At 35.0% G+C, this 17,542-nt stretch overlaps 1 protein-coding gene across 5 annotated transcripts in view; it reads right to left on the reverse strand.

The window, feature by feature from the left end:
* The window catches only part of Slc25a21 (solute carrier family 25 member 21), a 502,454-nt gene that overhangs the window by 42,314 nt on the left and 442,598 nt on the right, over positions 1-17,542 (reverse strand). For all 5 annotated transcript variants that reach the window (XM_076850212.2, XM_076850211.2, XM_076850213.2 and 2 more), the window contains 2 exons: positions 11,773-11,839; positions 3,893-3,952 (listed from right to left, as the gene is read on the reverse strand). In XM_076850212.2, the coding sequence (XP_076706327.1) occupies positions 3,893-3,952; positions 11,773-11,839 (127 nt within the window). The remainder of the gene's footprint in view (positions 1-3,892; positions 3,953-11,772; positions 11,840-17,542) is intronic.

A 17,542-nucleotide genomic window follows, 5' to 3' on the forward strand; every position in this document is an offset into this window, starting at 1 on the left:
AAGCCTATGTAAGTGCACCATATACCATTACTAAACAGCTTTAGTTCTTGATTAGATGCTGACAATTCATGAAGAAGAAATTACAGAAGCCACAAACCACATCCTAACAATTTCAAAATAAAATGTCAAAGCCCCATCAACAATGACTTTTTCCTTTAACAAAAGGCAAGATTATTTTACTGATTTGAGGTGGATACTAAAAACATCTGCACTCATAACAGTTAAAGAGAGTTTAAATTGTAAAAGGAGAGCTTCATTTTTTAAACATCTATTTAAATACTTTTATTGAGCATATGAAGAAATCTAAGGAGCAGAACCACAAATAAAATGTTTATAAAAAGCTAAATTCCAGGTAGCTGGAAATATTCAAATATATAGTCATGTTCCAAGAGTCACTATTTTAGACTGTTAATAAACAAAAATTAATTTTTATTCACTTTCTCTATGTAAAACAAAATACAACTGATGATTGCCCTATTTCTCTGGACTTAAAGCTGAGAATAAAAGCTAAGATAAAAAATAGCTAAGTTGTTCTGAAGGGCCCAACTAAAATCTAGAACATTTATCAAAAAAATTATCATTGGACTTTTTTAAAAAAAAATAGCATCTTTAAATGCAGTGGGCATTAGATTAATGCTTTCTTCCTGTCTTTATCTTCTTCATGATCCTTATACTTCTTTTATATTTCAGGTTCCTAATTGCTGTGTATTAAAATAGAGGTACTTTGTATTAGGCAGAGGGGAGTGAAGGAAGGGGAGGGGTACAGGGTAGGAAGATAGGGGAATGAATTAGACATTATTACCCAGTGTACATATGTGATTACACAATTGGTATGATTCTTCATTATGTATAACCGGAAGAATGAGAATACTATATTTACGTATGATGTGTCAAAATTCATTCTACTGTCATGTATAACTAATTAGAACAAATAAAAAAAGAATTTCAGAAATAATAATAATAATAATTTTATGGAATTTTCTTCCAAGTATAATGTTAAGAGTTTTCCAGAAAAAAAATTATATCAAAAATGACCATGACAATTAAAACACACTTACAGAAAACAAAAACACAAATACAGAAACAAAATCAATCAAATCCTCTAGTCTCCAAAATAGATGCCAGACAAAAAGTAATTCTTTGCTGTAGAACCTCTACTTCCAGGAGAAGAAGTGGCACGTATACAACAGAAGAATAAAACTCGTGAAGAGTAAAAAACATATACTCTTATTAAGGGTCTCTAATATCTTCAAAGAGAAGGGAAAAAGGAATATTCTCTAATGTTAGAGGGGCAGATAAGGTAGAACAAGGGCTGGATCCAGACCTGTGAAAGTGGGTTAAGGATTTGGTTCTGCCACACATTGGCTGTATGACTACAGCTTTCATGGATTGTAGTTTGTACACAGATAAAAGTGCTCAGCCATGGGGTGCATGGAGGCTGAAACACAGCCTGTACCCTACTTTCCAAGCCAGACCCTGGACAGACATTAGTCAGGAGGTAGGGCCACCTTTTCATGTTTCACACAAAGGCACCATGTGTGCTAGCTGGGGCTGCCTATGAATCACCAAATCTTTGATAAGACAGCTTTCTCATCTGTAAGATGAAGATAATAATATCATACCTCAGAAAGTTATTATGAGGGTCAAAACAATGTGCAAAAGCTCCTTGAAAGTGCTTTCCAAACACCATTGTTCTTGTTGCACATAAAAAGGGATGAAGAATGGTATTGCATATAGATTCTAGGAGACACGGCATAACTAATGATGTTTTCCTTTTATCCCACTTCATTACAATTTTAAGCATAATTTGTATAGGGTAACTGACCAAATACTTTATTCATTTATCTCAAACTTCTATCACGGAAGCCAAAAGCAGGGGGAAAATACCAGTCTCAAACTTTTCTGACTGGGAAAGCTAAAATCCAGATGTTCAGGGTTTTTATTACTTACTATATGCAATCTTCCAAGTAATTCACTTTTTGGTTCTTATATAATGCTCGGCTACATTTGCTGTCAGAACTAGTGTTCAGCAGTCCCTTGTCAAAAGAATTGATCAGATATCAGCAGATCATATTACTTAGGTTGCTGCAGAGACTTGAGTTTACTGTTGGGCTCCCAGTCTCCTAGGTTTTTCATGGGAGCACCAGGGAATATTTAATACCTAAGTGCCTAGCTGTATCAAAAAAGAAACTAGAATAAATGAGTTCAAGAAAAGAGGAGAACTGTATACAGTTTGCTTTGCATGCATTCTGTTATAGTAGCTGGAGTAGCCAACTGCTTTACTGTTTCAACTCTTAAGTCAAAGACCTGCAGTCTCTCACATGGAACCAATGCTCAACACAAAAATGCCAGCTGGCCCTCTGGAGGCCATATTTTATTGTCTTTTGCTAGGAAGTCTTTAATCCTCTTTTGGCTAACATGTTTACAAAGCCAAAAAATGACATTAAGGGAAGACACCGAGGGATTAAAAAAAACAAAATCTTGATGTAATTTTGAGATTCATGGCATGACCCCTCCTTTCCAAGAGGGTGTGCTTCACAGCCACTTTGTTCAGGCAGGAGGTTGGAGAGGAGATTTCTTGGTGATAACAAAAAGCAATAGCTTTACATTTTTTAATGAGATCCCTTCTAGAAAGGGAGCAGGTATCATTTTTAAAGTAACAGAAATTTCTTCTTGGATCGTCTGTTTGGTAGAGTAAATATTCTGAAATGAAACTTTACAAGTAAAGTATAGATGATCTTTGATATACAATGGTTCAACCTATGAATTTTTACTTCTGTGCAAAAATGATTCATATTCCATATTTTGAATTTTGATCTTTTCTTAGACTAGCAACATGAAGTATTATACGCTCTCAGTTTGCTGGGTGGTGACCATGTGCTGTGGCTCCCCATCAGCTATATCATCAAGAAGGTATAAACAGCCAATGTTCTATGGTGTACTTTGTTTTTAAGCTATGATGATTGGTAGGCTAGTTGTATTAAATGCATTTTTTATTTATTATATTTTCAACTTATGGTGGGCTTATCTGATGTAACTCCATCACAAGTGAAGCAGCATCTATAATTGAAGAGTTGAACCTCAGAACATTGTCTCTTACTATTGAGTTTTGAGGCACATTTCACTGGGCAAGTGAGGATTTTCCTAAAGAATAGACTGTACATTGCCAATTGTAGCAACAATGCACTTTATTTTGTAGATTTTGAGGGAAAGATTAGTGCATTTGCTCTCTCTGGGGCTCTTGGTGCTCACACATTTGGCTAATATAATTTAACTTGTGTAGGAAAAGCAGCAAAATCACCCAGATAGAGAGGAGTGGCATAGGGAAATGTTCAAAACAAGTGAATTTCACGTAATATGTAAGGTGTGTTGTTATAAAATGACTATTCACCCTGGCTAAGTTGTTTACAGCCATTTCTATAAAAAGGCCCTTCAATCTGTGCCTGACCACAGAGTGATTTTGTCCTGAATGACTTGAAGTCCCATATTGGCTACAGCTTGAGCAATAGCTAGAATAGTGACCTGTTAGGCAATTTCAGGCATACTGACTTTTACATAAGTAGATATGTGTCATATGCATGTAAACATATGCATGTTTTGGTTTTAAAAGAGTCTTTGATAAATGTACTCTTTATTTTATATTCTTGACCATATCTCATGTAGGTCTTTCCAGGCATATCATTATTATTATCATAAATTCATCACTGGGAGCTATAAAATAGTCAAATTGTGAGTTATTAGGAAGATGGCTTTCAACAAGTAGCTGAACATTGAATAACTTGAATTCATATTTTAGTAGCTGGGCTTGGGTAAATCAAAAGGGTTTTTGTTTCTAGATTTTTGCTTTATGAAATAACACACACACTTAAGTATAATAAATACTCTCACTTACCAATGCTGGTGACAGTGACACATATCCTAGCAATTTCTTGTACTGCTCAAAGGTGAAAAACTGTGAAACAAAACCAAACCCAGAGATTTATGACAATTTCCTGTAACAAACTCTTTAATTGACTAAAATTTCTTTGCTAAATCATTATATTAACCAGCATTTTAGAAAATGATAAGCCATATAACAGTTTTTAATCCTTTTTTGGGCAGTTGCTATTGAATCTTATTTTAACATTCACATTTTTCAAATGTAGTTATAATAACCTACAGAAGAGCTGATGGAATCCTTTATAGCAGTAAATGAACCATACAACTTCCATTTACCATGACCATTTTCAGTTTCCCCAGACATCAATAGACTTCTTTTTTATGGCAGTGATTCAAAATTATAGGCACAGAGACCTGGAGTCTTGGTCTCCTATGTTTTCTCTATGAACTGCTTTCCCAGCAAATGTCCAATTTACTATAACACACTTGTAAAAGACATTCACTTCTCAGACTTTATATTATATTGCTGTGTCTCTCTACTGTTTCATGATATTATTAAACATTAAATAATTACGAAGATGCCATGCTAAACTAGGGAAGGGCCCAATGAAGTTATCTAGTCCATTCCCTGCCTTAAAGCCAAACTGTCCCCAACCTGAATGAAAACAGCTGCTTATTCTTTTCTTTAAAATCTGATGAAGAAGATGATGATGATGATGGAGATGATTATCATGATGATGAGGATGATCAAGATACTATTAATTCCTTCAGAAGATGATGTTTAATATAATTTTATCTTCAAAAAAGAATGTTTGAAGAGAGAAATTCTTTTCTTAATTAGAATAAGTTATACTCCATATATGTATAATATGTCAAAATACTGTCATGTATATCTAAAAAGAACAAAATTTTAAAAAGAAAAAATTCTATAAAGGCAAATCTAATCCATCCCCTTTCTACATCCTAGTTAAAAAAACTATGATTAAACATTATTATTATTATTATTTGTGTGTGTGTGTGTGTGTGTGTGTGTGTGTGTGTGTATTTGGTGCTGGGGATTGAACCAAGGACTTTGCACATGCTAGGCAAAATGCACCTACTGAATTACATCCCCGGCTCCTGAACATGTTTTGCTCCTGGGTACTTAGTCGAGTAGTTCCAACATCACTGATAATGTATGCTCTTAGGTCCTGCTAGGTTGGATTCTTAAGACCTAAGAAATGGCAAGGGAAATCAAATGTTTTCTACTCTATTACTTTATAGCCTAGTAAAATGGGGCAAGAAAGAAAATGAGATTTTGGGGGCCAAATAATACTTGGTTGTTAGAAGGAGCTGGTGCCTTATAGACAAGGTTCTTACTGTGTCTTTGGGCAGCCCAAATGTCATTATACCACACGATGAATTTTAATTTCTTTTAAAGACTCAGGAACTACTTTTGGGCCATGGTCTTTAGATTAACTATAGATTTGGACTTTCTTGGAACAGGTTTCCATTTATTCACTCATCTAATGAATATTTACTAGATTCCTTCCATTTTAGGCACTGGGAATGCACCAGTGAACAAAGAGACCCCCTGTCTTCTTGATATCATGCTCTAGGAGATGGTGATAACCCTGAAACTATACTGGTGTTAGATAGCATTAATGGAGACCACTGTTGGATGAGATTCACACTAGAAATCAATCATAAACTATGGGAGGAAAAGGGTTATCACCTTAGGTTTTAAATATAATTTATTTTTCCTCCATTTTGTGATCACCTCATCGCTATGCTTTGACAATCACTTTGCTGGAAGGTAAGCAATGCTGGGTCTGCATTCCAGCTGTGCCACTTAGCTTGAAAGCATGGGCAAATTGTTTAACCTTTCTAACCCTCAAGAACACAAAGCATGCCTGTTAAGTGTTTCTACTGGGGATTGAACCCAGGGCCTTACACATACTAGGCAAATGCTTGACCACTTAGCTACATCTCTAGCCCTAATAAGAGAATTTAAGTAAGATTCCCTAACATGTCTGGCACATAGGAGACTTTTGGAAAGGCTTAGTTTCCATTCTCTGTATTCACTTAGGTTACTAAAGGAACCATAGATGCGTTAATTATGTGTACTTCTCATGAGAGCCTACTGTGGCCCAGGAAACATGTTAACACCTACCTTTTGCATGTGAAACTATATAACCCATATAGCAATACCATCAGATTAAGAGGCTAGAATACAATCATGAGTCCCATTGCATATGGAAACAAAGGACTGAACTTATCCTTGAGTTAAGTCTAACTCCAAAGCTTCTGAGTACTCTTACCCCTATGTTATATTTATTCCCTGCTACCATGATTGTTAGTGGTTTGGAAAAATTTTGCCCTTGGGTTTTCTTGCTGCTGAGGATGGGGTCTTCTTGCCTTCCATTACACCTGAGGTGGTCACAGAACCTGGAAGCCCCGAAGTCCCATAGGGCAGAAGATTTTGAATTTTTGTTACCAAAATCTGCATAAAAATATTTATCCAACACACACACACACACACACTCAAACAAATGCACACATGCACAAGGCAGAGCATATGGTCTTAGATTTAAAACTGAAATGAAACATTACTATAAAACAATATTTACTTCCTATGGTAATACATTATTTTCTGTTCTATTTCTTTAAAATTTTTCTGGTTATGACCCACTGCATCTAATGATTTACTAAAATGAATCCATGTCCCCTGGGTCATGACCTACAGTTTAGAAACACTGGACTAGGGACCTACATCAGGATAGCGTTACAGGAAGTTCTGATGACCTCACAGAAATCTCCTCTATCTTATTAGCTTCCAGTGTGAAGATGTATTTGTTTGTTGGTTGGTTTGTATTTTTTCTGGCTTTCCATCATTATAAGGATGAAGGGCCCAAGGGATGTCAAGGGAGAAGTCATTGTGAGGATTTCCAAGTCTATACCCTGGGAGCAATTCCAGGCATTTATTTCCCTATCTCTAAGGTTATTAAAAACCAAGCTAGACTAGTTGATTGGCACCCATTAGCAGTCATGATGGAACTTTTGGTGAATGACTAGGATGAAATGATTCAGGTTCCTGGGAATAAAGAAGCCTAACAGGTCACAGTGATAAATCGTTAAGGTACTAAATTCAAAAGTAATGAACACCTCACATATTCTAATAAGCAAATAGTACTTAAAGCTAAAAAATGCATTTTAATTTTTACTTTTGCAACCAAAATATAGTTGTCTGGATACAAAATAAAACAATATCTATTTGTGTATGATGTCATGCATAACTAATTAGAACAAATAAAAATAAATAAATAAATAAATAAAACAATTTCTCCAGAAAGGAAAAACTAAATCTTTTAAAAACAGATTTCTAACAACAGTAAAATAATATAAATATATTCATTGTAATTTGAAATCAATGTTCATTAAAAACATCCAATTATTCATCCATCTATCTGTTCAAGAAATATTTTACAGGATGTGTCTCATGTTTAAAGCTTAGGAGACTTTGTACTAGATTTATATTCTTAGGAACTAATAGATCAGCTATTATTTTAATTCCTGTTAATATAATACTACTCCTTTATGGCTTTCATGATATTTATTTTTTTTTCAATTTTGATGATATAGTTACACAGAATAGTGGGATTCATTGTAATATATTTGTACATGCACATCACATAATCTGATTGATTTAATTTCCCACCACCTCCCTTTTCCTCTCCTGCTCCTTCTCCCTAGTCCCATTTCTTACTCCGTCGGACTCCTTTCTATTTTTGTGAGATACCTTTTTTATTACTTTTGTCTCTATGGCTTGCACATATGAGAGAAAACATGCTCTTTAACATTTTGAGTCTGGGTCATTTCACTGAGCATGATGTTTTCTGGTTCTATCCATTTTCCTGCCCATGTCATGATTTAATTCCTTCTTACGACTGAGTAAAAATCCATTTGAATAGATACATCACATTTCCATCCATCTGTTAGTGGACACCTAGGATGGTCCCATGACTTGGTTATAGTAAATTGCATTGTTGTCCACACAGGTATGTATGTATTACTGCAGTGTGCTGACTTAAATTAATTCGAATAAATACTGAGGAGTGTATTGCTGGGTCATGTGGTGGTTCCATGCCTAGTCTTTTGAGGAACCACCATACTAATTTCTATAGTGGTCGGAGTAATTTACAATCCCACCAACAGTGTGTAAGGTTTCCTTTTCTCTGCATCCTTGCCAGCAATTATTATTTGCACTCTTAATGATTGCCATTCCACCTGTTGTGAGGTGAAGTCCCAGTGAGGTTTGATTTACATTACCCTGATTGCTAAGGATGTTGAACATTTTTTTCACATATATGTTGGCCATTTGTATTTCTTTTTTGAGGCACATTTCTTTAGTTCATTTTCCCATTTATTGATTGTTGGACATGATACTTCTTAATAATTTCTCAGCCAAAACATTAGCTAAAGCATAGACTGATAAAAGTACACAGTCATATAAAATATGAGGTTGCACTCTAGGTATGAAATCCAAAAGGTCAACATAAAGTTCTTACCAAAGTCAAGCAAATGTATGGCTAAAGAGTTTTGAAACCATTCATATTCACTCACATCAAATACAAAATTAATTTTGCTGTATATAACCTATAATAATACGCAGAAATTGGTGATCTGGCTGGACTAATTGACCATGTCCTTCCTGGAGAAGTGTCACACTGTGGTAGGACAGAGGACATGGGTACATTGGTACATTCTACCTGGCTAAACCAGTTCTCCATTTTCCGCTTTGTTTTCAATTTGTGCAGTTTGAACCATTTGAGTGTTACTTTTAACATCTGGGATCTGAGTAGTGCTCAATTTAGGGCTAATTCTGAGGCACGATGCTTCTAAATATCCTTTCAATGTCTTTTGAATTTTGATGCTTTCTAGTTTAGCTGGCAGGTACAGGCACTACTCCCAGACCTGTGTGTCTGCTAAGCAGTGTCCCTCTGAAACTCTTGTGCAGTTCTTTCCCAAGTCTTGGCAGTGTCCTTACAGGTGTGCACTGGTCATATTCAGCTGAATACTTGAGGGGGGGACCTTCTACAATCTCAGGAGTTGTCTTCCTGCACAGCTTGCTTGTGGCTGGTACTCTGTCCTGTGAGCTCTAGCTCCTTTGTTCTTCCCACTCTCTCAGCTCTTTTACCACCTAGGGAGTCCACTGGGCTCTACTTTTATTCCCCCTCCCATCTTTAAGCCTGTAAACACTCTCAAGGTTTAAATTGTGGTCATCACTGGGCTCATCTCATTTGTTTTAGTTATTACTACAATTCCTTGTCTGATTCCAGTGCCTTAAAAGTTGATGTTTCATATATATATATATATATATATATATATATATATATATATATATATATATATATATATTTCATTTCTGTCTTGTTGTTTCAGGTGGTAGAGTAAATTTGGTCTCTGTAACTCCAGCTTGACTTGAAATAGAAGTCTTGGCTCTCCAGATACTCAGAAGAGTTGATATGGAGATTTGGGTAAACAAATTCTCTCTCTCTCTCTCTAGACTTCTTTCTATACATTTTCTTTGTTTCTTTCTCTGTTTAATTCATTCAATTGAATATTTACTATGTGTAGACATCATAAGTGTGGGTATATCATAGAGAACAAATATCCTTCACAATTCATAATATCTCATAATATGAGTTTGGTTAATATAAAGTAGTCCTTGAAAATCTGAACATGGAAAAATGGTATTTATGGGCCTGTGAAGTTAAAGACTAAACCCAGGAACCTGGAACATACTTCTCCTATCTCTGAGATCAGTTATTTTCTTCTGAGATTTTCATTTCCCTTTTCTAATTGCAATACTAATTACATATTAATTTGAGAATGGGAAAGTTTCATTTATTTAGCATCAGTGAGTCTTATTATTTTAATGATAAATATAATTTCAAAGAATAAATTTCAAACTTAAAATAGTCTGTTTTTGATTATGGTACCAACTGCAACTAAAGTGTCCACACTGAAGAATGAATACACAGTGCATGCATGTATGGACACATACATACACAGAGTATCAGAATTTTTTTTTTCTGAAGTAAACTTTGATGACATACAATGAAGCAGTTTATGATGTATGAAATTACTACAATCAGGTGATTGCTTTCCTCACAAATCCTAAGATAAATATCATAAAATGAATGCTTTTATAAATTGTGTTGAAAAAACTAGTGCTATCCATCTGGCAAAGATACACTTAACTCCAAGTTATACTTAAAAAACCAACGGACTTACCATATGTCTCAATAATTTTAAGGTAAAATCTACTTGAAACAAGATGTCTGGGACACATACACTATATCCAGTTGCCCAAAAGTTCATCTGTTAACCATTGTTCTGGCATGAAACACTGCTTCTTTTTTACTTTTATTTTTTTTAAAGTACAGACTAACTCAGTTTTGTAAAGCTTAACTTTTCGTTTTTCCTTGTGAAAGATTGCTCAGTGTTGACAAACTTTAATCTTCTTAAAGTTTAAATTTTTTTAATATATGGTATTAAAAATATTCCAGGAAAATCTCTAATTATAATGTACTTTATTTATACATGCAAAATACTGAACACATGAATATATTATTCCATGGAGACAAAGTGACTTTCTTTTTGAACAGGAACTCTGCTCTGTTTGTTTACTTGGGCAATCTTTTATCAAGTGAAGCCATTTCATAATTCAATTCAGCCCTTTTGTGTACTTTGGTGAACTTTTTCCAGATTCTGTATTGCAATTCAGATCCTTGTAATGAAATTTGTATTGAAGTAATAATATAAAATCACAAAACTATAGCAACAAAGAGGAAAAATTTATAGAGAAAGTATGTTTTAAAGGTTTGTTTTCTGAATTCTCTAACCAAATTAAATTCTGCCAAATTACTATTTTAACATAATGTTAAAGTTTGATGTTTGTGTATATATGTTTAGTTATTTCATAATAATTTTTAACACAGTAATTCCCTTCTCTTATTTAGTAAAAGCTTTTAAGGTGTTCCTTCTTGCCTTTCAGGAATATTGGGAATATAAATTGGGAATGTGAAAAATCTTTATGTCATTAAGATAAATGACTCAAAGTTGGAAATATATCTGTATATGTTATTTTTGTTGAAAGACAAAGCCCTATTTGGTTATGTCAGTGCTGGGGGTAAGGGAGCAATGCCAGTCAGTTACTGTAATCAGAATTTTTGTCTGAGAGAACATATAAAAAAATGCAGCTATAGTTTTTTAATCCTAGGAGGCTCTGGCACATCTCTCTGCTACTAATCAGATATTCAACTGGAAATAGTACATAAACCTCCACAGTTAAGTGATTAAAGAAATGGAAGTCTGGGCAGTGGAAATAATAATTTTTAAGTACCAGAATGGAGAACTTTAAGAGGAGACTAAAGGTAAAAATAAAGCTGACATGCCAAATAAATATGCTATAGAAGAATCATATACAAAGAAATATAGTCTATTTTATAAGATGGGAATGATTTGGGGAAGAAGGTTTTTCTACTTCTCTTTCTTTAATAATTACTGCTCCAAAGGAAAATGTCTGAATCGCTTTGAGAAAAGGCCCAAGCTATTTTGTGGTTTCTGTGGTTTGATTACATGAATTTCATTCACCACTGTGTCCTTTGCATAATTTCCTCATTAGAAGGGAGTACGTTTACCTGAAAAAAATCTACAAACTGGTACATATATTTGAGAGATTGATCAAACCTAATTATAATAAACATTGTGCTATAATTTCTTCATTAAAGATTTTAGTGTTTTATGTTTAAGTCATATTACTTTCCCCTTGTTTATTGTGGGATATTTTAATGCTGAGGCTGTTACTACACCTTATTTTCACTTGGTGGGAAGGCATACCATGCTTACCTTCACTGCTCTTTTTGGTGTTTCAGCTAAGATGGGTGGCAGAATTCCCTTGTAAAAACCAAACAACCTATTAGAGAAAAAAAATTAATATAAATAAGGGAATTAGAAAATAGGTAATTCCACCGTTAAATCATAAAGTCTTCCTAATTATTTACCAATCATGAAAATTTCCTTTGTTTTAATTCTAAAGATATGAATTCTGTGTTTCCTAGCATTACAATATTGAGAGAATGAATAAATGACACTAAGACTGGAATCCCTTAAGTAAATTGCTAAATATGACCATGAGTTATACCTTCAAGGTGAAATTGACCCTTCTCACTTTAAAGAATCTTGAATTAATTTATCTTCTCAGTTGTATGGTGGGTAGCTTCAAGCTGTCAACAGTCTTGCATTTCTTCCCTTCTGATAATTCAGTGAGGTTAGGGCTACTCCTAAATTCACTAGACTGAACTTTTTTGAGGCTAACAAGGTAATGAAATCTTCAATTTTAGTTTTAATAACAAGCTCTGTGTTTATGGGTCTATGGTACTAGTGCTTCCAGTCCTGTTCTGAATTAGTCATAATTTTTCTACTTCCATAATGGAAGTAGAAGAATTTCAGGAAGGGCAGTTAGAATTTTCAAACTCCCTTGCTGTTATGCAGTCTAGTAGGATGCAGGCCAGCTATCATTAAGAATGTTGAGGGGTCCAAGGACATAGATTCAGACCTTTATAAAAGAGAGAAAGGGAAAAACTACAATGAGTGGTATATGCTTATGATTGGATTTTTAAAAAGTCACAACTTGTTTCTTATTAGATTTTAGGATTCAAAATTTTAAATTTCTCTGCCCAGGAATCTTCATACACATGCCATATCTTAATTTTAAACCTGAAAATGTTTAAATAGAATATTCTGCATTGTTTTCTGAGGTAATCAGTTATCCTGACAAGTCCATAAGTGACTACAGATAGGGCCACTGTTGTTTTTTAATTGGTCCTAGGGATTAAACTAAGGGGCACTTAAATACTGAGCCACATCTCCAGCCATTTTTATTATTTATTTATTTATTTTAATTAAAAAAATTTAGTTGTTAATAGGTCTTTTATTTAATTTATTTATATGCATGCTGAGGATTGAACCCAAGGCCTCACACATGCCAGGCAAGCACACTCTACCACGGAGCCATAACTCCAGCTCCCCCTTTTTTATTGATTTTTTAAAACAAATAAATGACAGCGGAATACATCACAATTCTTATTACTCATATACAGCACAATTTTTCATATCTCTAGTTGTATATAAGTATGTTGATACCAATCCATGTCTTCATACATGTACTTTGGATAATGATGTCTCTTGCATTCCACCATCCTTGGTAACCCCTGGCCCCTCCATTTCCCTCCCAGCCCTCTGCCCTATCTAGAGTTTGTCTATTTCTCCAATGCTCCCCCTCCATACTCCACTATGAATCAGCTTCCTTATATCAGAGAAAACAATTGGCATTTTTTTGGGGGGGATTGGCTAACTTCATTTAGCATTATCTTCTCCAAAGCCATCCATTTACCTGCAAATGCCATGGTTTTATTCTCTTTTATTTCGGAGTAAAATTCCATTGTGTATATATGCCACATTTTTTTTATCCATTCATCTACTGAAGGGCATCTAGGTTGGCCAGCCCCCTTTTTATTTTTTATTTTGAGACAGAGTCTTGCTAAGTTGCTTAGGGTCTTGCTAAGTTAATGAGGCTGGTTTAGAACTCATGATATTCATGCCTCAGCCTCCTGAGTTGCTGGGATTATAGGCATGTGCTACCAAGCTTACATCTGCCCATTACTTTGATTTAATGGATCATGTTAGTATTATGATAGTAAGCAACAGAGACATATGATTTGAAGGGGTTTGGGAGTTCATGAATTGCCCCACCCCCATCCACTCCAATTTTAACTACCAATGCCTGATATTCTCACATCTACACTTATTTACTCAAGACACTTGTCAAATTTAAATGCTCTTTATCATCTAAATTTCATTATAAATTATTTTTAAATTTTCAGGATGAGAGTGACTAAGCATAGGTTTGATCTTCCCAAAAGATTAATGTGATTTTATGGTAGACAGTCTATATCTATAATGGAAGAAGTTATTAGTTTGGTTCTTTTTGTGCTGATCTTTCCACATCTGAAAAATTATGCCTGGTTATGTGGGAAAAATGAAGAGGAACATAAAAGTAAGTAAAGCTTTTAAAATAGTGTTCAGGTTAATAGAGGGACTTGAAATTCTATATGATAGATAACAGTTATAGGTAGAAAAGTTGGTTAGCCTGGAGAAGAACAGCTTTATGGGGTAATGTGATGAACATGATGGATCTCTTGAAAGGCAAGCATGTAGGAAATATATTAGACCTTTCTGTTTGTTTCCAGGTGGTAGGTCTGGGACCAACAGGTGGAAGCAACAAGAAAAGACAGATTTTTGGCCAGTTGGAGCTTAAAGAAGTAGTATCTCTAATAGTTAGAACTATCTAAAAATAGAATGGGTTTTCCTGAAAAGTGCAGTTACAATTTGACATGTGCAAGCATCCCTGGATGACCACTTGCAATGGGATGCTGTAGATGGGATGTACACAACAGTGGAAGGACTCAATGGTCCCCATGATTGGTCTATTCTTTTATTCTAAGAAAAAGAACAAGAAGACACAGGCAAGTACTTTTCTAAAGGGACAAACTCTGCCTTACTTCAGATTTCTGCCTCAAGTACAGCACTGCTTCTCTGGAAGACGACTGAAGTCTTGTAAGTAACACAGAAGGACTTCATTTTAAAAGTGATGGGAGAAAATATTAAAAAGAGGTGTAAGGCAGGAGGGAAGAGAGAGGCAGCTGGAAGAAGCATAAGGATTTAATCTGAAAATTGCTGGGAGGTCCAGAGCCCTCTGCTTCATGTTGGCGATGCTTCGTTGACGTGCCCTCCTTCCCTTCTCTCTGCTTGGCTCCTTTCATGTGCAATCACCACCATCCCCTGTTCCACTACTCTGAGCTTTCCAACAGCAAATGAACAGTTTTAACTGGAAATTCTCAGGGACTGTAGGCAGCCTTTGCTATCAAATGAGAAGTGAGAACCATCTTTTCTTTGCATTGTTTTCAAAGTATATCTATGCGACAGCAGTTATCTATGGAATAGTTGGTGGGGCCAGCACCAAGTCTGTGGAGAACTGCCATGCCCAGTTTTTTTAAAAAAACACCAGAACCAACATATTATTACAATATGACACAGCTTATAGGTACAGGTTGACTGGACACCTTACTCAAATGGATCCAAATGGTACTCTATTTCTTCATTTCATTTAATTTAATTCAAGCTAGACCTATTAGAGTTTTTCTCCAGGATTTTGGGACTCGAACTGAAAAGGTCAGTCTTGCTCTGAGTGGTGAAAGCCTTAAGATATAAAACTATGATATCAAGGGCAGTCATATTTTTGGTCATTTGAAAAAATCCAATCTTCAGTGATAATAAAGAAGGAAGTCACTATTTAGGGAGACACTATTTAGGGAGAAGTTAAGAAAGAGAGTTTTTGTATTGTGAATGTGACTCTGCTGCCAAGATTTCTGTATGCTTAGTTACATCTGGATCCTTTTTGAATATCTGGTTTTTACCTCTGCCTCTAATCTAAGAGATACCAAGTAATGTCTTCAATAAGTTATCTTTTTTACTTAAATGAGTTTGAGTTGGGTTGGTAACTTATGGCCCAGAATACTGGATCCAGAAAGTAAAACTCATGGTCCCTACAACCAAAATGGCTGTTCCTTGCCATGTCTTCTCATAGGAAAAGATTTGTTTGTCAGGATTGACCCTTGAGCCAATCAGAGGAGTTACACATAAAATGTGGACAAGAGAATGTGAGCAAGACCTCAAGCTGATAAACTATTTGCCTGATTTGATTAAATACTTATTGAAAATTTTCCTTTCGCAAAATGTGAGCACAGATTTTTTAAAAAAGAAATTGTAATGTTTTATGAAGGAGATATTTTTATTTATTTTCCTGCCAAAGGACTGCAGTATATACCCACATGCACTGTTCATTATCCTTCTGTGTAGCTTTGGCTTGCTATTTAGAATGTTGCTTTTCAGGACAATAATCAGAGGAATTAAGAAATTGATGGCACCCATATTAACATGATCCATCCCATTTATTTCTACAGAAGCAAATTGCTGCCTTCAGTCTACTTGCTGGATGGATGGGTGGTGGTATTCTGAAGGTTTATGTGGCATTGACAGCAGCTCTTTTCCCTGATAAGACAGAAAAGGCACCACCCGGCTTTTAAATTTTGATCTGTACCAAATCAATAGGAGAAACCTTTGGAAGAGACACAAGAGTCACTGTAAGACTTCTTAGTAAATTTTAGTATGAACTCCATGGTAGCCCTCATAATTTTGTTCCTCAAAGTTGTTACTTCTAAAAGGTATAAGTTTGATTTTAACTCTCCTGTGTAAGAAAATATTAACCTGAATTCTTATGGACTTCTATTACTATTATTTTAAGTAAAAATAGTCAAAATTAGTTGATTGCTTCTTATATACTAGTTGCTATGTTTATAATAAGTCTATATAGATGTATGTATATATATTATATAACTTTTTCAGGAAGCCTACTATCACATCATTGCCAAATGGTGTACAGTGACTTAATTTCCTTTGTCTTCTCACAGTCCATGTCTTTGACCATAAGGTTATACCATATAGAAGTTTTTCTTGATATGCAACTATGTTTTTGCAGTGCTGGGTATTGAACCCAGGACCCAGGGCTTCATATTTCCTGGACAAATGCTCTACCACTGAGCTGTATGCCCAGTTTAAAATAAAATTATTTTAATAAAAAAAACCTAAGTTATATATGTTGCAACAGTGCCTTATCATTTTTTATTTCTGGAAGAAATTTTAGAAAAGGCAAATTAAGATCAGGTCTTTATTCTGAATTTTAGTCAATTCTGCTGGAAAGTAAAGTGAAACACTGACTGCATAACTAATAGCAATGGTCTAAGATGAACAAGATCATTCTGGTGAAAACTTCTGGATTGTTGATTAAATGTATTCTGCTTGTATAAGAATTAGAAAAAAATCGGGCCACAGATTAAAATTTTTTTTCCTAAAAATAAATTTTGCCCTTAAGAATCATGTCAAGAGGGGGGTGCAGTGGTGCACACCTGTAATCCCAGAAACTCAGGAGGCTGAGAAAGCAGTATTGTGAGTTCAAAGCCAGCCTCGCAACAGTGAGGTGTTAAGCAACTCAGTGAGACCTTGTCTCTAAATAAAATACAAAATAGTGCTGGGGATGTGACTCAGTGACTGAGTGCCCCTGAATTCAATTCCTGGTACCCTCTAAAAAAAAGAAGAAGAAGAAGAAGAAGCATGTCAAGATAATTTTGTCAATGAGGAAGAAATACAATTATGTAATATGATAAAACACTGAAACATAATGTTAAATATTAAAATAAAATTTTTATTATCCAAAAGATCAGCCTTTCTGTAGCCCATGGGGTGAAGCAGGATTATTCAAGTCAGTTACAGTAATCCCATTCCTTGCTATTGAGTGGTTTAGGCATGGATATATGACCCAAACCTAGCCCATGGGACAATCAAAGATATTTACTGAAAATCTTGGATTTTCAGCCTCCATAAAAAAAGACATCATGGGAATCAAAGTGGTTCCTCCTCTTTGCAGGATGTTGTCCTGGCTCCATGAGATGCCTGTGCACTGTATCTATGAGCTGTCATTTGTCACAAGGTAAGGACAGTA

The sequence above is a fragment of the Callospermophilus lateralis genome, chromosome 3, assembly GCF_048772815.1.
Source record: "Callospermophilus lateralis isolate mCalLat2 chromosome 3, mCalLat2.hap1, whole genome shotgun sequence".
Taxonomy (NCBI): domain Eukaryota; kingdom Metazoa; phylum Chordata; class Mammalia; order Rodentia; family Sciuridae; genus Callospermophilus; species Callospermophilus lateralis.